At 35.4% G+C, this 26,156-nt stretch overlaps 2 protein-coding genes across 12 annotated transcripts in view; both read right to left on the minus strand.

Annotated features, from left to right (window-relative positions):
• Nucleotides 1-15,159, minus strand: part of MCMDC2 (minichromosome maintenance domain containing 2) — a 31,610-nt gene extending 16,451 nt beyond the window's left edge. The window contains exons 1-9 of the mRNA XM_046028219.1: nt 15,066-15,159; nt 14,841-14,971; nt 14,713-14,772; nt 12,700-12,895; nt 11,715-11,837; nt 11,491-11,595; nt 7,962-8,087; nt 6,040-6,277; nt 2,216-2,421 (exon numbers count right to left, since the gene is read on the minus strand). Of these exons, the coding sequence (XP_045884175.1) occupies nt 2,216-2,421; nt 6,040-6,277; nt 7,962-8,087; nt 11,491-11,595; nt 11,715-11,837; nt 12,700-12,895; nt 14,713-14,772; nt 14,841-14,971; nt 15,066-15,159 (1,279 nt within the window). The remainder of the gene's footprint in view (nt 1-2,215; nt 2,422-6,039; nt 6,278-7,961; nt 8,088-11,490; nt 11,596-11,714; nt 11,838-12,699; nt 12,896-14,712; nt 14,773-14,840; nt 14,972-15,065) is intronic.
• Nucleotides 15,160-19,518: 4,359 nt separating this feature from the next.
• Nucleotides 19,519-26,156, minus strand: part of SGK3 (serum/glucocorticoid regulated kinase family member 3) — a 183,164-nt gene continuing 176,526 nt past the window's right edge. For all 11 annotated transcript variants that reach the window (XM_046020112.1, XM_046020129.1, XM_046020090.1 and 8 more), the window contains 2 exons: nt 25,895-25,984; nt 19,519-21,631 (listed from right to left, as the gene is read on the minus strand). In XM_046020112.1, the coding sequence (XP_045876068.1) occupies nt 21,461-21,631; nt 25,895-25,984 (261 nt within the window). In that variant the 3' untranslated portion in view covers nt 19,519-21,460. The remainder of the gene's footprint in view (nt 21,632-25,894; nt 25,985-26,156) is intronic.

Raw genomic sequence — 26,156 nt, forward strand, 5'->3', positions numbered from 1 at the left:
TTTATTATTTAGGTTCATTTAGGCCTATATATCTATAAATTAATAACAAATATTATTATATAGAATTTTACACTATAAATGTTGGACAGTAAAGACACAAGTAAATTTGATTGTTTTGCAAGATATGGTTAAATCAGAGGATCTTCCATAAAAAGAACAAGACAAGAAAAATATTTGTGTGTTTATGTGTCCCATGACTTGATGAAAACAAAAGTCTAAGCCATGTAGCTGGAATTATGGTCAGTGTCTGGGTGGAATAGGTAGAGAGTTGAGAGACTGGTCATATAGGTCATGCTTACAAGGGGGTTCTGAAATTAAGCAATGTTCTTTTACGTGGAAAAAAAATAAAGCAGGACTTGTATGTAAGAGTGAAAGAGCATAAGACTGAGAGACAATATAAACTACAATGACTTGGGGAAAATACATCTCAAATCCAACATGTTGAAAACCAAATTCATCATTCTCTTCCTCAAATGACTCTGTGTGGATTACTCACAATTAGGGATATCACCATCCAACTACTTAAAACCCAAATTAAAAATGTAGAAGAAACATAATCTCCTTTCTATCCTTCCTTCACCCCTTGTAATCATTCAATCTATGGATTCAATCCAATTCTTAGGATTCTATCTTCCAAATAGTTCTCAAATTGGGCTTCTCCTCATTCATGATAACAGAGTCTTCTGTTTATATTTATCTTTCTTTTCAGTCATAAGGTAAATTTGTATTTTTAACTCTACAGAAACTGCCAGGGCAGTTTTCAAAATGGTTGTACTGTGTTACTATTCTCATCAACAGTATATAGGAATTCCCATTTTTCCACATCCTTGATAATATTTGTTGTCAATCTTTTTAATTTTTGCTATTCCTGTAGCCAAGGCCAGCTATGTGGGCCCAGTGTAGTCTAAAAATCCAGGCTCCTTAATCAAACACAAGGGAAAAGCTGCTGTTTAGTATAACAATATACAAAGCTTTTTCCTTTAAAAATATTTTATTAGTTATGAAATGTAACAGGACTGATGTGGAGAAATTCATCCTTTACTGGTAGGAATGTAAAATTGCATAGCCACTACGGAAAACAGTTTGGTGGTTCCTCATTAGGTTAATCATAGAATTAACTTATGATCCAGCAATTCCACTTCTAGGTATACACCCAAGAATTGAAAGTAGGGACTCAAACAGATACCTGGACTCCAACGTTCAGAGCAACATTATTCACAATAGCCAAAAGATAGATACAACCTAAGTGTCCCTCAACAAACGAACGAATTTTTTATTAAAAAGTGGTATATATATAAAATGGAATCTTATTCAACAATAAGAAGAGAGATTCTTGAATAGACAAATTCATGAAAACAGAAAGTAGAATAGAGGCTACCAGGGGCTGGAGGTAGGGAAGAACAGGGAGTTATTATATAATGTACAGAGTTTCTTTCTTTCTTTCTTTCTTTTTTTAAAGATTTTATTTATTTGTCAGAGGTTGAGAGACAGAGAGCACAAGCAGAGGGAGCAGCAGGAAGAGGAAGAAGCAGGCTTCCCACTGAGCAAGGAGCCAGATGCAGGACTTGATCCCAGGACCCTGGGATCATGACCTGAGCTGAAGGCAGTCACTTAACCAACTTGAGTCACCCAGGTGTCACATGATACAGAATTTCTGTTAGGAATTATGAAAAGTTCTAGAAATGGAGACTGGTAAGGATTATATATAACACTGTGAATGTGCTTAATGACACTGAATTGTATATTTAAAAATGGTTAAAATCATAAATTTTATGTTATGTGTACTTCACCATGGAGGGGAACTCCTTCAACTGGAAAGGAACATCTACAAAAAAACCTACAGCTAATATCATATTTAATGGTGACAAACTCAAAACTCTCCTACTAAGATGAGGAACAAGACAAGGAGGTCTCTTTTTACCACTGTTTTTGGGCATCAGAGTGGAAGTCCTAGCTAAAACAATAATACAAGAAAGAAATCTGGGCCAATACAAACTCACATATTAGCATAACTGAGAGCAAAAGCTAAAACAGTATATTTGCATATTAAATTCCTCTCTTTTTATTTATAAAGGTAAAATGAGAAGTGTCATTTAATATAATTTCTCAATTCCTAAAATGTGTACAATATAATCTTAACAGTTAAGTACCTCCTTGGCACTGGTGAGATTATAAGTTAAACAGGTAAAAATTAATTAGAAAAAAAATTACTTACCTGATTGAAGCTGTTCTAGTTTATCCTTTTTATGTGAAGCCAAGTCTCCTATAAAACAGATACCACCTTTAGCTAGCAAAGCACTGCCAGCCTGAATGCTAACTGCTCCAGTTCCATACTTATTCCTGGATAGAGTAGGAAAAATTTCAGTAGAGACTGGATGACGTATACCACGGGGCACAAGGTTTATACTAAAATTCAAAAGCCTAGGAAAAAATAAATTACTCATTACTATTATTCAACGTTTGATTTTCAGATGTGATCATGTATAACAGCTACACAATTAAATTTAGTTTGAGTCAGTGCTTTATGAACACTTTTTTTTTTTAGATTTTATTTTTAAGTAATCTCTACACCAAACATGGGGCTCAGACTCAAAACCCCAAGATCAAGAGTTGCATGCTCTACTGACTGAGCCAGGCAGGTACCCCTAATGAGCACCTTTTCTAGGGAAAAAATATATATGAGACACGGTCCTTAACTTGGAAAGTTCACAGCCTAGAGAAACATAAGCAAAAAACTAAAACACAACGTTTCATGAGAATATCCATAGGAGAGTATTATTTTTTCCCAGAAGGCAGTCAGAGAAAGCTACAGAGAGATGTCATTTGAACTGGCCTTCCTCTTAATGGATTGCTTTCTTTTGTTTATTCAGAATTTTCACATTTAGGTTTGACAGTAGCCCATAATGACTATCCCTGATGCCTATGTATTGTGGTTACTCTTGATACATCTGTTTTCTAACTCTTTGCCAATTTCCTCAGCCTCATTTCTCAAATTTAAATTTTAAGAAAGGATTATGATTATCTTAGCTTCCAAAACCTTCCCACAGAAATCATAGCTTGTTGGTGCAATCAGCTATGATAAGCTGACACAGACATTCAGTGCAAAAGAGGATGAAGTAGTATTCTTTAAATATGGATAGGTAGATGCTGTAAAATTTCTAGTATATATGCCTTCTAAGGAATTTGGATGTTAGTTTGAAGATATATAAAATGGGGGAATGAGATTAGAAAGAAATTTATGCAAGCCTATAAAGCAGTGGTTTTCAACTCTACCTCACATTAAAATCACCTTGGGATATTTTTAAAATTCCAATGTCAAGCCCCACCCCAAACCATTCTAGGGGTGAACCAAAGTCATAAATATTTCTTCTAAAATTCTCCCAAGTGGGGCGCTTGGGTGGATCAGTTGGTTTAGCATTCGACTCTTGATCTTGGCTCTGGTCTTAATCTCAGGGTCACGGGCTCAAGCCCCGTGATGGGCTCCAAACAGATATCTGCTCAGTTCAATTTTATATCTAGTTTATACCCAGTTCAACTCATTCTCAACAATGGTGTCAAAACAATTTAATGAGGAAAGGAAAGTCTTTTCAACAAATGGTATGGAAAAACTGTATAAATGCATAGGAAAAAACATTAACTTTGACTCCTACTTCACAACATATAAAAAATTAACATATGATGGATAGCAGATCTAATGTAAAAGCTAGAACTGTAATGCTTCTAGGAGAAAATATAAAAGAACATCCCCATGACCTTAGAGTAGGTAAAGATTTCTTTCTTTCTTTCTTCTTTCTTTCTGAGATTTTATTTATTTGACAGACAGAGATCACAAGTAAGCAGAGAGGCAGGCAGAGAGAGAGAGAGGAGGATGCAGGCTCCCTGCTGAGCAGAGAGCCCGATGTGGAACTGGATCCCAGGACCCTGAGATCATGACCTGAGCTGAAGGCAGAGGCTTAACCCACTGAGCCACCCAGGTGCCCATAGGTAAAGATTTCTTAAACAGAACCCAGAAAACATTAAATTTAAAAACCCAATAAATTGAATTTCACCAAAACAAAATAGTCTGCTCATCAAAGACATTTTTAAGAAAAAAAATACTAGCTTTAGACTGAAAGAAAAATTTCATGCTACATATATGTGACAACGGACGTATATCTAGAACAACCCCTCTTAAAAGTGGGTAAAGGACTTGAATAGACATTTCATAAAAGAAGATATATGAGCAGCCAATAAGCACATATAAAAGAGCTCAGATCAGCAGTCATCAGGACAATGCAAATTACAACCATAATGTGAAACCATTTCACATGCACTAGAATGGCTAAATTGAGAAAGACTGACAACAACAGATGTTGGTGATGATAGAAACAACTGGAATCTTACATTGTTGGTAAGAATATAAAATGGTATAACCACTTTGGAAAACTGTTTGACAGTTTCTTATAAAGTTAAATATATATCTACCTAATGACATAGCAATTCTACTCTTAGGTATTTATTTAAGATAATGAAAACACATGTCCACAAAAAGACCTGTATAGGAATGTTTCCAGTGGCTTCATTTATAATAGTCAAAACATGCAAAACCCAATCAATGTTCATCACTAGGAGAATGGATAAACAAATTTTGGTACATTCATATAATGGAATACTACCCATCAATAAAAACAATGAACTACTAACATACACAACTGGGTCAATCTCAAAAACGTGTAGAGTAAAAGAGATTAGACCCAAAGAATATGCATTTTATGCATTATATGATTCTATTTTTATGAAGTTCAAGAACAGGAAAATTAACCTACGGTGACAGAAATCACCTGTGGAAATAGGAACTAAGTGAAAGAACTTTCTGAGGTGATGGAAATGTTCTGTATCTTATTTTGGTCCTAGCTATCACAATGTATGTACTTGTCAAAACTTATTAGGGTATATACTTAAGATCTGATTAATTCACTATATATAAATTTTAACTAAAAAATGAAACAACCCCCCCAAATCTCTCATACCACCCCAAGTACCACAGGAAAAGCCAGAGGTTAATGACAAATAGGAAAAGAGACAAAGGCCTTAATTTACAAGAGATACCACAAATCATTTAGGAATAAACAACTTCATAGAAAAGAGGACAATAGAGGTTCATAGAAAAATAATAGAAGTGTTTAGAATGATGCTAAAACTTACTTCCAATTAAAAAATGCAAATTAAAATAAAATACCATTTTCCACCCATTCGATGGCTAAATTTAAAAGTTTGATAATACCTAGTGTTGGTGAGGTTGTGAGGAAACAAACACTCCCATGCTCATCAGTGGAAGATTAAATTGGTGCAATCTGTAGCAGTTAGTATCCATTTACATTGTAATTTAATTTTAATTTAAGTTTAGCAAAACATCATCTGTCCAATTAAGCTAAATTTACATTTTTTACATTTTAAATTCATTCTATGAATTTGTTTTTCCTTTACAAATGCATCCAAGGTATTAATATAAGAAGTTTATCCCTAGCTTTTGAACATTTAAGTGATTTTAAAAATGGTACTTCTTAGTGGAGAGCCCCAAAATGCTGAATAGATGTGATAGTCCCAAAACAGTAATTTTGGCACTTTTCACAGACTTATTTGTATACAGTGCATCAGTATTATTTAATGGAATCTTGGAGAAAAATAAGACAATGGCCTATTGGCTTGTTAGCTCTTGGGGAGAAGATTATTTTAAAATGAAAGCAAATAAAAAAGTAGAACACTGAAATAGAGAATGAGGGAATAGGAAGCCTGTGAAGGATGCATTTATTTGTAAAGGTCTGAGTGGGGAAACTGGTGAAATTCTGCATGGTTAGATTCTCAAAATATTGAAAGCAAATATCCAATTTATCAATTCCTGTTTTTAAAGTTTTGAAATTTATTAATAAAAGTTTATTTAAATATTTATAGTGCCCAGTTGAATTCTAAATATTTGTTTTGTAATAATGCTCATGGAAAGGATTTATGCAAATCCGTGGCCAATTTATACTTTGAAAACATTCATATCACATATTTTACCTGTCTACAAGTAGAGTATCACTTGTTATAATTAAAATATCCAGGCAATCTTTCAGTTCCTTGTTACGGTCACTTGTCTGTACTAGACTCATCAGCAAACAGAGCTTGAGTAAATTGTAAGTCCCAGGAGGAACAATTTGTGATGCAAAGATATTGGCAAGTATTGCTGTAAATTTCCAGCATGAGCTGGAAGTCAAAGAGAGAAGATACCTGAAATTGTCGCTAATTTCTGAGGGAACTGGAAGTAAATATGAACACATATATTAAAAAGGGTTTTAAAACAAGAAAATGACATTATAGATCTCTAATTCCATTTATCAAAAATATTATCAAATTATAGTTCTTCTAGTAATACCATATTCAAATTTTTATGATAATGTTAAATTATTATATATATGTGTGTGTGTGTGTGTATATTATGTATATATATATAAATTATATTAAACTATAATTAGAGGTCACTCTGGTCTCTCAATTTTATCCCAGGGAATATAATAAAAGGAAGCAGTTACCCCATGTGTCCACATAGACTGGCTGTGATGGGGGCAAGCAAATCCCTCATTCTTTTCCTTTTAAGACCTAGATGAACAAAGCCAGATCAGGGAGCTCCTATATTACAGTGTTTGCTTCTATATTTCTATCTTTAAAACAATAACCGCCTTTAGTGAGGGCTAAACAGCAGAATGGGAATTATTTGAATGGTGCTGTTAAAAAGGAAGATTCACTCTCTACTACTTAGAAAGCACTGTACTGTACTATACTATAACATTCTAGATCTTCCCCACTCCCTTACTCTATCCGGCTCCTAAAAAAAAATGATTTATTCCAGCTGATCATTAGGCAGAATAGCTGTGCATGCATAACCCAGTCCTTTTCTCCTTCCTCTTGGGGGCTGCCATCACAGAGCAATGATTTCTTCTCTTCATCCATGTCCACTGACCAAGAGAGACCTACTTTAGTGTAGCTCCTGCCACATCTGGGTGGTTAAATCTGCCTAATTCTATAGTGCAGCATGAGAAAGCACACTTTTTCACCTACATATAAGTCATGTTCTGCTACCAAATCAATAAATCGGGAAACACTTCACAGCAAAAAATATGTAAAATATCATTAAAATATCTATTGTCTATTTGTGCTTCTTTTCTTCAATATTTTTATTCTTTTAAGAAGCTTTTCTCTTCAAGACAAGCAGAGGTATCTAGAATCCACTTGCATTTAAATTCAACTTGGTCCTCTATTATTGCAGATGGTTATCGAGTGATTTAAAAAAATCTAGCTTTATTCAAGATTTAACTAATCTTTCCTACTTTAATTATTTGTGTGGCAAGTTAAGACTAGGTCTGCTCTCTACTTTTACTTCAAGCCTATTTATGTTTGAGTTGTTAAAGGAAAAGGAAATTATCAGCAACAAAGGTATATTTTGGCCCCATCTGCCTTTCTCTGTTATCTTATTTCTTGATTGGTTCAGTTCAGATGAGGAAAAGGATGCTATTTTTTCTCAGACCACAAGTTGCTTAACATTGCTTTAGTTAGAAAATAAAAGGTTGGGTAGAAAAATGTTTTCATGAATGTCTAACTCTTGGCATTTGGACATAATTTTCTCATTCTTAATTATGAAAAAATCAAAATAAAGTTTAGGCAAAAAAAGGAGTCCTTCCTGTGGGCAAGGTTCTACATTATCACATTTTATTTCTTTCATAGCCTTTATTATCTGAAATTGTCCTGTTGATTAGTTTATAGGTTTACTGACTATCTCCCATGTGATTTAAGAGTAGGAACCTTGATTATCCTGACTATAACTATACACCTAGTTCTTAGAAGAGTGCCCAGCAATACTTATTTCCTAAGCAAATACTTATTTCCTGAACACATGGACTTAAATTTAGATATTTGTTAATATATGATACTAACAATTTCCTTACCTTTTGGGTTGCAAGAAATGATACTATTTGCCTCTATACAAACAGCAGTTTGTGAAGTTTTTACACATGTTGGAATTCCAATAATTTTATACTCATTTCCTATATTCATTTTACTCACTGATTCATCTAAGATGATTAAACACAAAAGAAAATATGTATTCACTAAATGAAACTTGTACATGTTTATATGGTTCAAATACCTAAAGGTAGTAAGAATTTAGTAGTTAAGTTAGTTGTAAAGCATTTACTTTTGTGTGTAATATCTATATAGAGTAACACTGATAATGTAAATTGAGGCAATTTTATTGCTGGTAAATTTTGATATTTATAGGCAATGATGAATTAATTTTTGAAGCAACAAGACAGTCTCCTCTAAGACAAAGGAAAAACAGGATCATCCTATTTAAGATGAAATGTCTTTGCATTAAATGATAAAAAACATTAATAAAAAATGACCTTATAAATAATAATTTGAGAAGAAAATAATTTTAAAAGGTATTGTCACTACCTACAATATAGGCAGGTATTTTACATTTATTATCTAATTGAAAACTGTTAGATATTGCTATTCCTGCTTTGTATATGAAGAAACTGAGAAGTTAAACAAATTGTGCAAGGCTAAACAATACATAGCAGAACTGAAATTCACATCTAGATCTGGTAATCTCCAAAGTCTACCTTCTTGCAGTATGCTGGGTTTCTCTTCTCACATCTACAGACTGGGCAATGCTTTTGCACAAATTCAAAATTGGTTGATTGATTGACTGTTTTCAGTGGTCTGCATGCCCAGCATGGAGCCCAATGAGAGGCTTGAGCCTCACGACCCCAAGACTAAGACCTGAGCTAAAATCAAGAGTTGGATGCTTCATCAACTAAGCTACCCAGGCACCCCCCCAAAATTTATTTTACAAATATACACTAAAAATCTTGATCCTCCATTACACAGTTAGAAGCTGGTTGGTTGTAAAGCTATGAAAGAAAGGCTTAAAAGGAGAAACAGAATTAGCATTCTCCATGAGGAAGATCAAAAGGTGATCTTAATCATTTTTTTCCTTTTCTCTCTCTGGCTTTTTTTTTTTTTTTTTAAGATTATTTTTAAAGATTTGTCAGAGAGAAAGTGTGCACAAGCAGGGGAAACAGCAGACAGAGGAAGAAGCAGGGTCCCCACTGAGCAAGAAGCCTGAGGCAGAACTCCATCCCAGACTCTGGGATCATGACCTGAGCTGAAGGCAGACACTTAACTGACTGAGCCACCCACGTGCCCCTTCTTTTTTTTTTTGGCTCCACAGAGCTTATTGGTATATCCTGTAGACTGGAAGGGAAGAATCAGGCGCAAGAATTGAGAAAATAAAAACTATAAACCAGTCGGCTGATCAAACCAACAATAACAAAAACAATTAACTGAAGGATACAGAATGAATTATGAGGGGAAAATAAAAGCAAATTGTTTTTCAACAGTTCCATGGAATTACAGAGTTTGGCAAATGTATCTCGAGGTCAAGGAAAGGTCAAGAAAAAGGTAAGGAGGCTGGGAAGTCAGGTTATTTCTTCTAATGTCAATCCCAAAAGGCCTGTTTTTTTAATTAATTTTTTTTAAACTATTCTTTTTTTTTTTTAAAGATTTTATTTATTTATTTGACAGACAGAGATCACAAGTAGGCAGAGAGGCAGGCAGAGAGAGAGGAGGAAGCGGCTTCCTGCTGAGCAGAGAGCCCGATGTGGGGCTTGATTCCAGGACCCTGAGATCATGACCTGAGCTGAAGGCAGAGGATTTAACCCACTGAGCCACCCAGGTGCCCCTAATTAATTTTTTTTAATAAGATTGTATTTTTTCGCATGTGACTGATTTCATTTTTTTTTTTAAAGATTTTATTTTATTTATTTGACAGGCAGAGATCACAAGTAGGTAGAGAGGCAGACAGAGAGAGAGAGGAGGAAGCAGGCTCCCTGTGGAGCAGAGAGCCTGATGCGGGGCTCGATCCCAGGACACTGGGATCATGACCTGAGCCGAAGGCAGAGGCTTTATCCACTGAGCCACCCAGATGCCCCTTTAATCTTTAAAAATTCATTTAGGTTCTATGTAAGAGTTTATTTGAAGAAAGGGTTTTCTACCAAAATAAAAGTTGGATAGCCACTTATCTTTCTATATTATCTGGTTTGTATGTAGTATATAATAAAGTAATTAAAAACATAGACTTTGAGGCTGGAATGCCTGAATTTGAATGATGGCTGTGCTACATACTAGCTATGTGACTTTGGACAAATTACTTCTCTGTGCCTCAGTTTCCAAATTGTAAAACTGAGATAACAATAGAACTTACTTGATGCAGTCATGCCTAAATGAGTTAATATATGTAAAAGTGACTGGCACACAGTAACTGCTATATAAAAATAACCTATTATCAGGGCAACGGGGTGGTTCAGTGGGTTGAGCCTCTGCCTGCGCCTCAGGTCATGATTTCAGGGTCCTGGGATTCAGCCCTGCATCGGGCTCTCTGCTCAGCGGGGAGCCTGCTTCCACCTCTGTCTCTCTGCCTGCCTCCCTGCCTACTTGTGATCTCTGTCAAATAAATAAATAAAAATCTTTTTAAAAAATGATCTATTATCATCTCTGCTTACATGCCTGCCTCATCCTTGTCAGGCCACAGTGGAAAGAGTTCTTGTTTGAATTTCTGTTTCCCTATCTTGAGTTTCCTATACATAGTTGACATCCAAGTTCTCTCCTTCCAGTTTAATTCCTCTAATTTCAGCTCAAGAAAAGAGCCTGAGCCCCACCCTCATTTTCACAGTTCTGGCTTTTCAATGAAGACTCACCCTTCCCTGGGTAATTAATACCGATTATGATTTCCTCCATGGCAGACTCTGCTTGCTCACAGGTCTTTACTCATGCAGTTCTCAACAGTTAATCATATGTCACAGCTCATTCATATTTTAAGCAAATATTTACTGAGGTTTTACTATGTGCAGTAAAAACACTAAGTCCTTATCTTCATGAAGTTTACATTAAAAAATAATCCCACCGGTGCCTGAGTGGCTCAATCAGTTAAGTGGCTGAAACTCTTGGTTTCTGCTCAGGTCCTGATCTCCCTGTCGGGGACACTGAGCTCCATATCAGTCTCCTCGCTCAGTGGGGAGTCTGCTTCCCCTCTGCTCCTCCCCCTGCTCACAAACTCTCTCTCTCTTTCAATAAATAAGCAAATCTTGAAAAAATAAATAAAATAACTCCAATGCTTACATAAGACACAACATAAAATGATGGGAGAACATTACCATAAATAATTTTGTCCCTGAAACTTAGCACAGTGCTTGGGACATAGAAGGCACTAATATATTTTTTTAAGTGAATGATGTATGACTCAATGAATAACTGATACATTAGATAAGTATGACTCTTTAAGACACTCAAAATAAGACCTATGATTCTTAAGCTACAGAAGTACCATTTATACTATATAGCTATAAACAAGTCAATTACATATTTTATATATTTTACAGCAATTTGTTTTTAGTTCACACAAAACTTACTTACCTCTTAGAAAAATTGTAAGAGACTGAAACCTAAATGGCTGGTTCTTAGAATATCCTCGAAAAGCATGAAGTGCCTTTGCTGTGATTATTTCAACTATCTGTTTATCTTAAGGCAAATAGCAAAAAACAATTTGTTATTTGAATATACATTCAATCTAATTTCCACATTAAGATATTAAATACTATTTTAAAATTTGTAATTACAAAATATGAATGCATTTTTACCACCAAGTACTCTAAATTTTCTGTCTTCTTGAAGTGACGATGAACAGAGATTACACAAAAAGTCATTTCTTACTGTTGCAGATTCTGTAGCACCAGGCACATGCACTCTTATATACTGAAATCCTGAAAGAAAACAGAGGTAAGCTAAATTTGCTTTTGGATTTAGCTACCCGTTTTCAATCCTTTAAAATTATTCTAATTCAAGGTATAATTAATTCACTTTTGCATGTGGGTTCAAAGCAGTCAATTAACATTTATTGCATGGCTATTTCTTGCCAGACACTATGCTAAGGCACGCTTTTTGTTTTTTTAAGATTTTATTTATTTATTTGATAGAGACACAGCGAGAAAGGGAATACAAGCAGAGGGAGTGGGAGAGGGAGAAGCAGGCTCTCCACTGAGCAGGGAGTCCAATGCGGGGCTGCTCTCGATCCCAGGACCCTGGGATCATGACCTGAGTCAAAGGCAGACGCTTAACGACTGAGACATCCAGGAGCCCCATGGCACTCTTGATATAGATCCTTAAACACAGTTTCAAAAGGCAGCAATAAGAAACAGATAATTTCAATATGTGGTATTCATTTAGAGGGTTCAGAGAGAAGAGAGGAGGCATGACATCACCCAGTGAGAAGTGGAGATGAATGGAAAAGATGTCCTGAGAAGTACTGAACTGAAGATAAGCCAAAGGTTTGAGAGAGGACATTACAGGGAGAGGAAACAGCACGAACAGTCACGGGACAGAAGACATAAGTCTTCTCTTATGAGAAGAAGCATTTCAAAAATCCAAGAGCACCTCTTACATTGTGGGAGAGAGTAGGGAAAGAAAAGAATGCACCTGAGGATTATGCAAAGTAAACTTGTATACATGAAACATCAAGTTTTATTCCATTCTTTCTACTCTATGTTTCAAAAAACTAATGGTAAACATGATTTAGGATTAAACAATAAATTGCTTGATGTTTTGATTTTACATTTTTATATCTACCTTTTGAAAGAGGGCATGCTTCATCTGAACAAAGAAATCTTGCACCTTGTGTATACTTGGTTACAGTTGTCATTGTGATCACAATTCCTTGCATCATATAAAATCTTTGAGATGCATAATCAAGTGGAAACTCACAAAGATCAAGAATATAACTTCGTAGAGGAGGTAAATGTGTTAACTTCAGCACTATATTAATCTAATAGAAATGTAAAAATGTTATTAAAAAATTACAGATTCATTTGGACTTGCATTACACTATAGTAAGTATATTTGTGGAGTAAATCAGGTAAATAATTTGTTAGTGTTATCAGGAATCAAAATTTAAGCATAAGACAAAAGATTTAAATATAAAATTAAAGATGCAAACCCCTAAATCTTACATTTTAATTGCAAATATTATTATGAACTAAGAAAAGCGTAATTTCCTGGCTATATCCACTGAAAAGACCTATAAAATGATGAGGATCCAATAGCAATGAATCCTTCCAGTACCCAGATTGTGATTTCTTAAATATTATTTCTCACCAAAAAGAACCAAGGCTGCTTAAGGGAAATGGCTGACTACAGGTCTGGGAAGGAAAATATACCAGATGGACCTGTTGCAACACTTTGTGCCAGAAATCAAGGTAGCTACAAAAAACTAAAACATGGGATGTGTCAAAAGGACATAAACACAAATCTTATGGGACTCCCAATGGATCAAAAGCACAATAATATACATGAAAAAGAATGACAAAGATTCATTGAAATATACAGTATATATTTTTAAATTCATGAGTTCCTAAAAAAAAAAAAAAAAAGGATAAATGAAACCAAAAAAAGTATTGGTCATCATTGGAGGCTCTCAGATCTCAATTCATTATTCTCTGAAAATTTATAAATGGAAAGAATCAACCATTTACTCTGCCCTTCAGGTACAAATTGTATTTTAGGGTAACCAAATAGTTGATGAGAGAAAACTCCTATTATAGAACAATTTCAGCTAATAAATTCAAAAGGTTGCTGAAATTAGAAAAATCACAATTTTACAACTTCTAATGAAATAATGGATTCTAGGTAATGGTTATCAGTGGGTGCAAAAACTATTAGGTGAAAGTTGATGGGAGAGTGTATATTGAAGAGGTCAGACTGATATTACCAGACCCCACTGATCAATTGTGGGGTTACTAAAAGTGGGAAACAGTTTATTTCTCCTAATGCAGTGCTGTATGAAATACATGACAATAAGTATGATGTATTCTTGTCAAAATGAATTGAATCTGAATTTAAGCAAGTTTTTAGAGCCAATTTCTATTTCCCAGAGATGTGGCATATGGAAGAATAAGTTAAATACCATAAGAATATAATCTGACAAATCCAAACATTGTATAGGACAATTAACTAGTTTCTTCAAAAACTTAGTGGTATAAAAAGAAAGAGGGAGGAAACTACTCTAGATTAAAAGAGGTTTAATGAGATACAATAACCAATTATAATATATAGACCTTGTTTTGATCCTGATTTGAACAAATCAATTGTGAAATACTCTTGAGAGCCCAAATAGGTACATTTAAACATGGGCTGGATATTAGAGGATACCAAAAATTGTTATTTTGTAAAGGGTCATAATGGCATTGTGGTTGTCCACACAATGTGGACAATGTGGAAAAATGTCCACAACTTTTAGAGGTTGATACTAAACAATGTAGTAGTGACATTAAGATGTGTGGGATTTGTCTTAAAATATTTTGGTAAAAAATGGATGATGCAGGTAATGACAAAATATTGTAAACTATTAGATCTGAATGATAGATATTCTCTTTATTTTGGGGTATGTTTAGAATGTTTTATTATAAAAATGTTCATTGTTATAAATGATAATACAGGAAGTAAAGATGTGCATTTAAAATATTCTATTGAACTTTGAAAAAATGTATCTTTTTAAATAAAAATATGAATACAAAAATATTTATTTACAAGTAATCTTCAAAGCTTTTTATCCTAGTTTTCTTGTTAAATTTAAGTAAAACTTACTTGAGTTTCAGTCTGTAATTGTCCAATTAATGAGAGAGTCTTAACAGCAGTAAAACAGACCTGTGATTTCAAACAAACAAAGTTACCAAAAATTCCATGTGGCATGAAATTATTTTTCTTTAACTTACTGATTGAAAAACTTGAGCAGCTTTTAAAGGCTCGTGTAAAATGTGATTTCCAAGTTCAGCATCCAATTCAACAATATCAGAAGGATTTACTAAAATATTAAATCGATAGACAGCATAACTTTGTTTTGAATCTGTAAAAATACACAAATATAAAAATGAGGATAGTAACATGTAGGAATTTATTTTAAAGTTTCTAAAATATAAAGTCACCTTTGCTGAACATACCATTGTAGGACTTGCAATCATCTATAAACTTTTGGAGGCCTCCACTTCTGTCAAGGTAGATAAGGGCTGCCTCTTTCATTTTCAAATTTGACATTTTCTCCTAGTTAATGATTGTTCTCTATTACTAATTGGTTAAACCACAGTTGCTGGTAAAGACTACAGATGACGAAACACACAAAACAGATGAGAATACCTGGAAATAAAATAAATTAGAATTTACACTTCACAATCTCTAATAAAACCTTACAAACTGTTCAACTTAAAATTGAGAGTGAAATGAAATGAAGTAAAATTTCCAACTTAAATTCCTACCCAAAAGGAAACAAAACCTTTTTTTTTTTTTCCAAATAACATTTTTTATCAATAGTAGGTCAGCAGATTCTCCACAAGATTGCAAATCTAAGAATAGGAGCCTCAACTGTCTCTTTACAGAGTAGGTGTTTCCAAAAAATGCTTGTTGAAATAATATTACATCATGAGGTCCCCTTGTAGGGTTGCTTAAAAAATTAAAGTGGTAAAAGTTGTTTCAAAAATTCAAAGTAAAATGTAGTTGACCTAAAAAATCTGAAAACTTAGTTTTAGATCCAGCTTTTCCTAGTCGCTGTGGGGGAATCATCTAACCTCTCTTGGCTCAGTTATCTTCATCTGTAGAAAACAAAGGGGTTGTATTAGATGATAAGGGCTCTTCTGGCTTTAAATCTTCTATTAGTGACCAACATAAAACATTAAACCCTGGTAATGAGAACAGAATATGTAAAAGCATTTAAAGGGACATCTGGTGGCTTAGTTGGTTAAGCATCTGCCTTCAGCTCGGGTCATGATCTCAGGATCCTGAGACTGAGTGCCACATCAGGCTCCCTGCTCAGCGGGGAACCTGCTTCTCCCTCTTCCTCTGTCTACTGCTCTGCCTACTTGTGCCCCCTCTCTCTCTCTGACAAATAAATACATAAAATCTTTTATAAAAAATTCTTCATTTAAAGACAGCCAACAGCAACTGGAAACAATATATATCAATAATTATATTAGGTGTTAAGGATGAAATGATTAAAATTGGATCTGGCCTTCAAGGATCTGCCAATTTAGAGAAGTCAGAAATGATAACCATCATATTTATTCATTACCAAATATTTATTGGGCATTTACTATTTCTTAGATATCAGACTGTCCCAATCAATGATAAATAAAATATGATTTCTATTATTCACAAAGAGTACAGTGAGGGATGAGAATTATGTTAAAAACTTACAATTCACTTGCTATAAAAATATTAATGTACTGGAATGCCTGGGTGGCTCTGTGGGTTAAGCCTCTGCATTGAGCTCAGATCATGGTCTCAGGGTCCTGGGATTGAGCCCCACATCAGGCTCTCTGCTCAGCAGGGAGCCTGCTTCCCACCTCTCTCTCTTCCTGCCTCTCTGCCTACTTGTGACCTCTCTCTCTGTCAAATAAATAAATAAAATCTTAAAAAATATTAATGTACTAAGGTGCACAAAAGGAATAGGATATATTAAATAGTTCACAAAATGACATCACCCTTGTGTTGGGTCATAATATTTTCTATTGTTTTAGGACATTCTGACTTAATACAATGGGTCAAGAGAAAAAGCAATAAATTCTACTTTAAAGGTGATATTTGATAAAGATTTCACTAACTGGAAGAGATGAAAAGACAGGAGGATTTTTCCAAAGATAGGGTCACCCCTTGTTACCCCAATTTTCAGACCTACACTATTGAATCCATGTGCTTACTACTTGATATTCAGGCTACTTTCCAAATAAAAGTTAACTGAGACTGTTCTTTTTGCTATTACACAGGAGGGAAAGTTCAGAGTTTCTCAGTGGTCATAGGTACAGTGATCTTAAAGTATATTTTGTGTTCAGGACATTACATCTGTGCTTCATTTGAATGTAAGTTTTCTGGGTCTGAATGAAGGGAGGCTATTGGTAATGAAATGATTGGGTAAGTCTCAATCAGATTATTAATGTGTTTGAAGTCCATGATGATTATATAGATAGGCAAAGAAAAGCCATCAGAGGTTTTAACAAGGGGGACACCTGGGTGGTCAGTGGGTTAAATGTCTGCCTTGGTTGGGCTCACATGATGATCCCAGCGTTCTGGAATCCAGCCCCATGTAGGGTTCCTTGCACAGCTGGAGCCTGCTTCTCTCTCTCTCTCCCTCTCTCTCTCTCTGCTGTTCCCCCTGCTTGCCCCCCCCCCAATAACATAACATAACATTAAAAAGTTTTTAATAGGGAAAAATATGGTCAGATCTTTATGTTAGCAATCAATGCCTGCTGCCAGTGTAGACGGTGGGTTGGATAGAGAAAGAGTTCATAATCAGTTTCTAGCTACCGATATAGTCCTCTAGGAGATGTATGGCCCAGTCCAGGGCATTAGGAATGAAATGAAGGAGAGTGGACGGATTCTAGACTTTTAAAAGTTTTCAAGCTGGACATGGTGACCAGACTGTGAATGTGTTCAGGATGGGTGTGTGTGGATGATGATGCTCTAATGGAAGTAAGAAACTCCGGAGAAGCGTAGGAAAATCATGTAAAGTTCACTTGTGATACCATAACCCCGGTGGGCTCTTGGGAGTCCAGCAGCTTAAAAAAAAAAGAAAAAGAAAGAAAAGAAAAGAAAAGAAAAGAAAAGAAAGGAAAGGTGAGAGATAAAGCCCCGGAGTCCCTGTGTAAAACAGAGGTCTTGGGGAGTAGATTCACTTTTGAGAAAGGGGAGACACGACATGGAAGCCTGTGGAAAGGCATTAAATAAGAGAATGGGGGTAAATTGGGGATAAAATTCTACAAGTGTTCCCATACTCTACAGAATTCAAGTGTGTTGTTTCACTTGAATATTAAGTCGCGTCTTCTCGCCCTGTCGCAGAAAGACACCTCACAAAGCGGATAAAAGCGAATCTGACCTCATACCCTGGGATCTAGAACCTCTTCCACCGCGCCATCCGCAGTCTCTGCGACCAGGAAACCCGACCCACAGATGCCTGCCAAGCGAGCGTTCCCTTCAGACCAACACCCAAGGGCAACTCCCACGCATGCGCACACCTTGCAGCCGTTGGTCGCGCGCTGGCTGCCGGGACCCCCGCCCCACCCCTCATCAGGGTGGGCACCCAGCTCTTCCTCCTCCCTTTTTAATTAAATCAACGTTGCACCTTCACTGTAAGGCAAAGAGGGACAAGGAGAGAAACAAACCTTTGCTTTTTGTTTTCACAGGCAAAGTGTCTCCCTGGTTTTTGTTTTTATTTTACTGAAAACTCTCCTGCTGGGAAGGCAAAATGGTGTAATCAAGCTGGAAAACATTTTGGACTACCTCAAAGGTGGAGTTACCTTATGATCCAGCAAGTTCATGCCACACATTATCTATTATACATATATAACGAGGGGATTTAAAACATATGTTCAAATTGGTCTGGCAGTTTCTGGCCGTGTTTTCTCACAAGACTTTGAAATCAGGAGATTCCTGGCCAAAAAACAAACAGAATCGTCCCATTCCCCAGTGGATTCGGATGAAAACTGGTAATAATATCAGGTACAACTCCCAAGAGGAGGCACTGGAGAAGAACGAAGCTGGGTGTAATAAGGCATCACACATCATGAGAAGATACACCTAACTGGCACCACATACTTAAGCTACGTGAAGATCCTGTGTTCTATCCTCTGCAGACATCCTTCCTATCTGGCCAATAGACAGGTTTTATCAGGGAAATGATTTTTCTGTTACTATGCCTCTGCACCAGTAGGTTGGTTCAGTAATAATGTGAGACCTCCCAGCTTTAAAAAAACAAACAAAAAAAGTATGTTCACACAAAAACTTATACATGAATGTTCATAGCCAAAAAGTGGAACCAACTGATAAATGGAAAAATAAAATGTGGTATATCCCTACAATGGAATGTTATTTGGCCTTAAGAAGGAATGGGGTACTAATACATGCTTCAACATGGATGAACCTTGAAAACATTATGCAAAGTGAAAGAAGCCAGACATAAAAGACCAAATATTCTATGATTCCATTTATAGGAAATGCCTAGAATAGGCAAATCTGTACAGAAAGTAGATTAGTTCCTTGGACTTGAGGGAAAATGGAGAATGACTAATAATGGGTATAGGGTTTGTTTTTTTTTAACTGTGGTAAAATATATACAACAGAGCTACCTTTTAAATGTTTTACCATTGCTAAAATTATACCCAAACAGTGTCTGTTGGATCTCTCTGTAAATATCCTAAGTTCAAAAATTATTCTGGTATGTAAAAATTTTGAATGGAGATACTGCTTCCAGTCTCTATCTACAACACTTAGCACCTCACCCCCAGGTATGCCCAAGACTTGTCAATTTTAGTGTGTACTATGATGTAACAATGACTGGGAAGCTCTTCACTGTACCACACACAATAAAATAAGAGATAACATGAAGAATGTTAGGGATTCTTCATTTAGACCTTTGAATTTATTTTGGAAATAGCCATAAAATGGTTCAACTATTCAAAGGGCACACATTTTTTTTTCCTAAAAGACAGCATGACATGAAGAAAAAATAAACTTGAAACTTGGAAGATGTTTATTCCCTGAATAATATGTCAGCCTCTGATAATCTAGATAATCTAATTTTTATGTGTCCAAATACTTAAAGTTTTATACATTTTTCCCTCACATACACAAATAATTCATTTTTATAATGACTTTTATAAACCATCACCAATTTAAAATAATGACAGGAATTAGATGCTTATTAATCTTTTTGCTAGTTTTATTATACTATAAGATTTGTATTTCTTGTGATCCAATAAACATCAGCATAATAAATTTGTCCTTAAAAATATACAATATTGCACTTTAATTTTTGGCAGTTTAATTAAGGAGTGACTGAGTAAAAAAATCATACAAGAAACTCGTTTTTATTTTGCTTTATAATAAGCAAAGAACTTTGTGTAAAAGCAGAACTTATAGTAGTGCCAAATAAATCAAATATTTACAGTGTTGCTATTAAAGTCTTACCTCTGAAGGAAGATTCAGTGTATTGGATGCAAATATTATTAATCTAACAAAAGCACACTCCCCTCCCCCCATTTTGCTGAACATTTTTAAGCCAAAGGCCATTGGTGTGAAATGCTTTTGTGATTTCTTTCTCAAGAGAAAATACATGGAAAGAATGCTTGTTCCTGAAGCATATAAACTTCGTCCTTAAACTTTCACAATGTTTCCTACAGGACTTGAGAAGTCTCTAAGAAGCAGAATTCCAAGACAAGCATTATTTTTTAGTTTTTCTGTATTCTCTTTTATAATGACAAGTACACAGTTAGTTTGTTTTTAGTATGATTTTAAGGTCAGTTTCCTGTACTTTTTCTAGGACAATAAAGATACTGACATTGCATCTGCCTGATTTTTAACTTTTATTACATTGTTGTGAAATACATATTAATACTGACCAAGAATTTGCTATTCTATTTTTTAATCCCCAATTAGGTAAAAACTTTTAGAAGGCTCAATATTTTTCACTCATTAACCAATTAGAAAGACAGTTTTGAACAGCTGTTTGCAAAAGCAAATGCCAAGATTCAGGCCTACTTAACAACAACATAAAGACCAGAAAGAACATAAATAGAATGTATTTGTAATATAAATACATGACACAGAGACATTCATTTTTGGCACCACCTAAAAAAAAAAATCCAGTAGTATTTTATTACTCTTCAGATCTTTGGGAATACTCTAAACTTTCTAACTATTAAGCCTTTACTTTTCTTCCAGAGAAAAAATAATTCACAAATTTGAATTGGTATTTCAAAAGCAATGGATCTCCTTTTGTTATTTCTTAATTTGATCTGCAGAATGAACACTTAAAGTGTTAACTCACAGCCCATGTGTTAACGATGCTTTTACGTTTTAATCCTACCAAGAACTGATTATGTCAAACAATGACTTATCATGGAAAGATGTGGTTTCTACTTAAACAACCACATACCAATTGCATAGTTCTGATCTGAGAACAAAGGTCAAAAGTAGAGAGAAAGGCATTAATGTATGTTAACCAAACTGAAACAGGCTGTCGAAAAACAGTCTGTCTTGGGTAGATGTTAGTGTAAACTCAGGGCGGGGAAACAGTCGTTAGCAAAAAGTTTTTTTAAAAATAGGTTAATGCTGAGAACAATAGCTTTTAAAATTTCAGTTTAAAAATAAGCTTAGTAAACAATAATACAAATTTTAATTCGAAACTTAGCTCTTTGAAATGCCCTATTTTCTTGCATACAGCAGAAAATACATTTTTCATAGTTTTTAACATTACATGTAAAAATGAGGCACTAGTTAAACATATTTGAATATATTCACACAAAGAAGAGTTTCAGTCTCAATGCTCAATGGTTTCTGGATGGCAAACTGTTCACAAAAATAAATCTTCTGAGGGAGGTGCGTAAGAGAAACCAACGAAGGCATCATCTGCTTCCAGCACACTGGCGTTCACTATAGAATAGTCAGAAGACACACACACAGAATATGGAACTGTTTCTTCTGTAAACGCTGCATCGAAGTTCCTGATATCATCTGGTCCTGCCTAAAACATCAAAAGCATGTTATTATTACCTCAGCTTGCTTTTCATTAATTTAGTCTTTCCTTAAACCCCCTTCAAGAACGTATATATTTATTCTTGGCAAGTTTAGATGTCTTCCTACTTCACCATTTCTTTGAAACAATTTCTGCTTTTCCTTTCCAGAGTTTACCATCCTTCCAGCAAAGTTCTTGTTGGAAGTGGGGGGAGACAAGGGTGAGGAAGGCTAGCATAACAGAAGCTTGACCTATGTTAATTTGAACCTCAGGCCTTGCAACTGACCCCCTTTCTCTCTACCCAGCACCATCTTCGAGTTTAGAAAAGGAGCCCAGGTAGGTTTTCAGGATGGCACTTCTCACTTGAGTTCCATAAAATGCTTGCCCATCCAGTTTCTGTACTCTGGGCAGGTAAAGCCTTTTGAGGAGAAAATGAAGGGGTTGCAAACAACACTGTGCTACAGAGGTCATTAAGCCTTTGGTTAGGACACCTTAGCTGTAGAGACCTAAAAAAGCCAGGAAGCTGGGAAGTAAAGCCTGGCAGCTGCTTGATGGAAGCAGTTCTTCTTTATCCTCTTTTACAAATCTGATACAAGCTAACGAATTCTTCCCTTCCGATGTATTCCCAGATAAAAACTGAGAGAGAAATTCAGGTGATTCACTCTTAGAACTCATCCCTAAATCTCTAGGTTCTCTGTGCTCTAAGGGGGAGGGAATTCTTAGCATGTCTAGGTCATCAAGTCTAACTGAGGTGAACAGACAAGGATCCAGAGCAGATATTCTAAGCCAAGGATACAGCTAGCCTGGTAAGCTACAAACAGCAGAGCACAGACAAGGGAAACCCAGAATGTGAGATCCCTCAATAAGAGAAATTCTTCTACAGAGGAAGAAGAATGCTAGAATTTGTATTTATGTAATATAAAAAATGTCATCAAATTCTTACATGTAACCCCAGAAGAATGGGCTTTGGAATAAGACTAAGGTTTGAATTCTGGCTATGAAATTTGCTAGCTCTAATTTTTTATATAAACTACCCTATCTCTGTGAGCTTGTTTCCACTTCTTTAGGTAAGAATACTACCAACTACCTGTTAAGGTTGTTGTGAGGATCTCATGTGTTAATACATAAAATTCCTAGACTCTGACATGTAGATGGTGCTCTGTAAATGAAGGCAAATGTTCTTTTCTTGACTTTAAAGATATTTTATGAATGCCCTTTTGGCTCATGGCTAGTACTGACAGGAATAATACTGCATTGCTTATGTTAAGAGTGAAGGAGGGCTTGGTCTTTGAAGAGCCTGAGCTCAAATTCTAGTTCTTTAAACTCTGGGGAAGTTAGTCGTCCTTTTCTGCACCTAAGTTAATGCATCTGTAGTATGTGGAAAATAGCAGCACTATTTCATAAAATTGATGTCAGGGTTAAATAAAAGGATACAACTACTAAAAACAAAGTATGAGAACACTCACGTTATCATACTCTTTCTGATCTTTATTAATCTGTTAAGTGGAAAATGGTAACCTGTTAGAATTTGTCAGTCAATCTGAACATCTTTTCATATATTTAAAAGCCATCTTTATTTATTTTTCTGTTACTGCATATTTTGTGTATTTTGTCTATATTTTTACTGGTCATTGGTCTTTTTCTCATTGACTTGTGTGAATGCTTTTAGTGTTTAAAAATCTTCCCCGGGGCGCCTGGGTGGCTCAGTGGGTTAGAGCCTCTGCCTTCAGCTCAGGTCATGATCTCAGGGTCCTGGGATCGGGCCCCGCATCGGGCTCTCTGCTCCGCGGGGAGCCTGCTTCCTCCTCCCTCTCTGTCTGCCTCTCTGCCTAGTTGTGATTTCTGTCAAATAAATAAAATATTAAAAAAAAAAAAATCTTCCCCAGTTTGTTATTTGAAGCAGTTTTTTTTTTTTTTTTTTCTTTCTTACCATGTAGACATTTCTAAATTTAATGTGGCCAAATTTACCAATTTCTTCTGCGGCTTCTCAGTTGTGGATCTTGCTTTAAAACATTTAATTAGTCATAAAAGAGTGGGGATTCAAATGGAGGTACTGACTCTGAAGTCAACATTGTTTCCATTTCCAGTACTGCTTAGGAGTACCTAACTCTTTAATGGGCCCGAGGACATATTTATTTGAGGATAACTAAACTCAGTAAGACTTTCAATATAAAAAGAAAACTATAATAATTCTTAAAGGGACGCCTGGGTGGCTCAATGGTTAAGCATCTGCCTTCTGCTCAGGTCATGATCCCAGGGTCCTGGATCGAGCCCTGCATCGGGCTCCCTGGTTGGCGGGAAGCCTGTTTCTCCCCCTCCCACTCTCCCTACTTGCGTTCCCTCTCTCACTGTGTGTCCCTCTGTCAAATAAATTAAAAAAAAAAAAATCTTAAAAAAAAAAAGAATAATTCTTTTTTTTTTTTTTAAGATTTTATTTATTTGACAGACAGAGATCACAAGTAGGCAGAGAGGCAGGCAGAGAGGCAGGCAGAGGGAGAAGGGAGAAAGCAGGCTCCCTGCTGAGCAGAGAGCCCAATGCGGAGCTCGATCCCAGGACCCTGGGATCATGACCTGAGCTGAAGGCAGAGGCTTAACCCACTGAGCCACCCAGGCGCCCCCCGCCCCCCGCTGCAAAAAAAGAGTAATTCTTAAAGGTCCTAAGTTCCTAATGCAAATTCTAGAAATTAGGGACAGAAATTGTTCTTAATGGAGTCACTCACTTCTGGATAAGCTATATGAAATGAGGCAATCTACAAATATTGTTATGTTAAGAGGTGTACAATGTCTCACCTATTAAATACTACTAGCCATAAGCTATGCACTGAAACAAATCTTTAACAAAATGAGTAGACTAATATTTTCCTAAAACGAGTTCCTTATTCTGTACTAATTTACTAAAAAAGTATGTCATGAATTCCACAACACCAAAACACTTAAAGTAAAAGAAAAAAAAATTTACCCATGATCCCACAACCGCAAATCAATCCTGGTTTATATTATACTCTCTTCTAGTCCTTAACTGTTATTTTTACTGCCATAATAACACATCACAAAAATTGCCATGTTTTTTATGTGATAGAATAAGGACTGCCATGTTTTTATTTAACATTATAAGGATTTTCTAAGTATCTGCTCATTTTTACATTTATTTTTATTACCACTCACTTAACAAGAAAGGGCAATTGAGTATAAGAAAGCATGGATAGAACAGTGATTTTGCAATGAGGCATAGATTTGAATCCTTGCTCTGCTACTTTTTAATCCAGCTATGTGGCATCTCTGACTTCCCATTTCTTCATTTATAAAACATATATAACAAGAAGGATAGTAATGGTAGTAACTTGGTAGCATGAGGAATAAATTACATATTATAATGAATAAAAGTATATATGCCTATAGATATAGCTTTCAATAGTTCAGAGTATCATTAGCCTATTGATGATTATTAAACATTTCTCAACTGTTATGTACTTGTTTCCCCAAATTTCCAACATTGTTAATGCTGTAAACAGATCTTTGATGAAGCTTTCCTCTTTAAAAAAAGAAAAAAAAAGACTTTAGGTAAAGTGTTTCCATCAGTTGATTTAATAAATCAAGCTAACATGAACACATTATTTTCCAAAAAGGTATATCTTAACAATTTACATTACTATTAATAATGTTTGCTTTTGTCTGGTTTCATATCAATCTAGAAAAATATGTGTATTAATGTTACTTAAAATGTTTGCAGATTTATGGGCATGATACACCTCAGTTATTCTAATTTGCATCTTTTTTTAATCTAACAAGCTCATCCCTTTTTTTTTTAAAGATTTTTTTTTTTTTTTAATTTATTCATTTGACAGAGAGAGAGATCACAAGTAGGCAGAGAGTCAGGCAGAGAGAGAGGAAGGGAAGCAGGCTCCCTGCGGAGCAGAGAGCCCGATGCGGGGCTCGATCCCAGGACCCTGAGATCATGACCTGAGCCGAAGGCAGCGGCTTAATCCACTGAGCCACCCAGGCGCCCCGCTCATCCCTTTCTTATACATGCTCCAAAGAAACACTTCATAATTACTATCCTAAAAGATCCTCTTACCAATGTAATATAACTACAGTTTTACTGGTCATCCTGAAGTTAGTGTACCAGACAACTCCGAGAGACTTATTTTTCAGATATTTAGGTACTGATTCAATTTCATTCACATTAGATTTTGAGATCTATTGCTAAGATTACGATTAGCTACAGTTCTACATTTCACTATATTAGAAAATAAGATTTGAATATATTCTTACCACATTAGGATTAAATGGTGGTGGAATCCTCTTTTGCACAAGATCAGTCCAGCTGAGTGATTCAAAAAAAGGATGATTCTGAATTTCAAGCTAGAATGTCAAAGAAATACATACAGTTTTTACTAATGTTGAAAAATGTAATTAAGTACTCACTGAATAATTAGATGAAGCCAAACCACTACCAATTTGTCCCTCAATAATTCTTTTAAAGTAAATACTTATGGTATTCATGTGGCAAGACAGTGTAGTGGGGAGACTACCA

This window comes from Meles meles, chromosome 1 (genome assembly GCF_922984935.1).
Source record: "Meles meles chromosome 1, mMelMel3.1 paternal haplotype, whole genome shotgun sequence".
Taxonomy (NCBI): Eukaryota; Metazoa; Chordata; class Mammalia; order Carnivora; family Mustelidae; genus Meles; species Meles meles.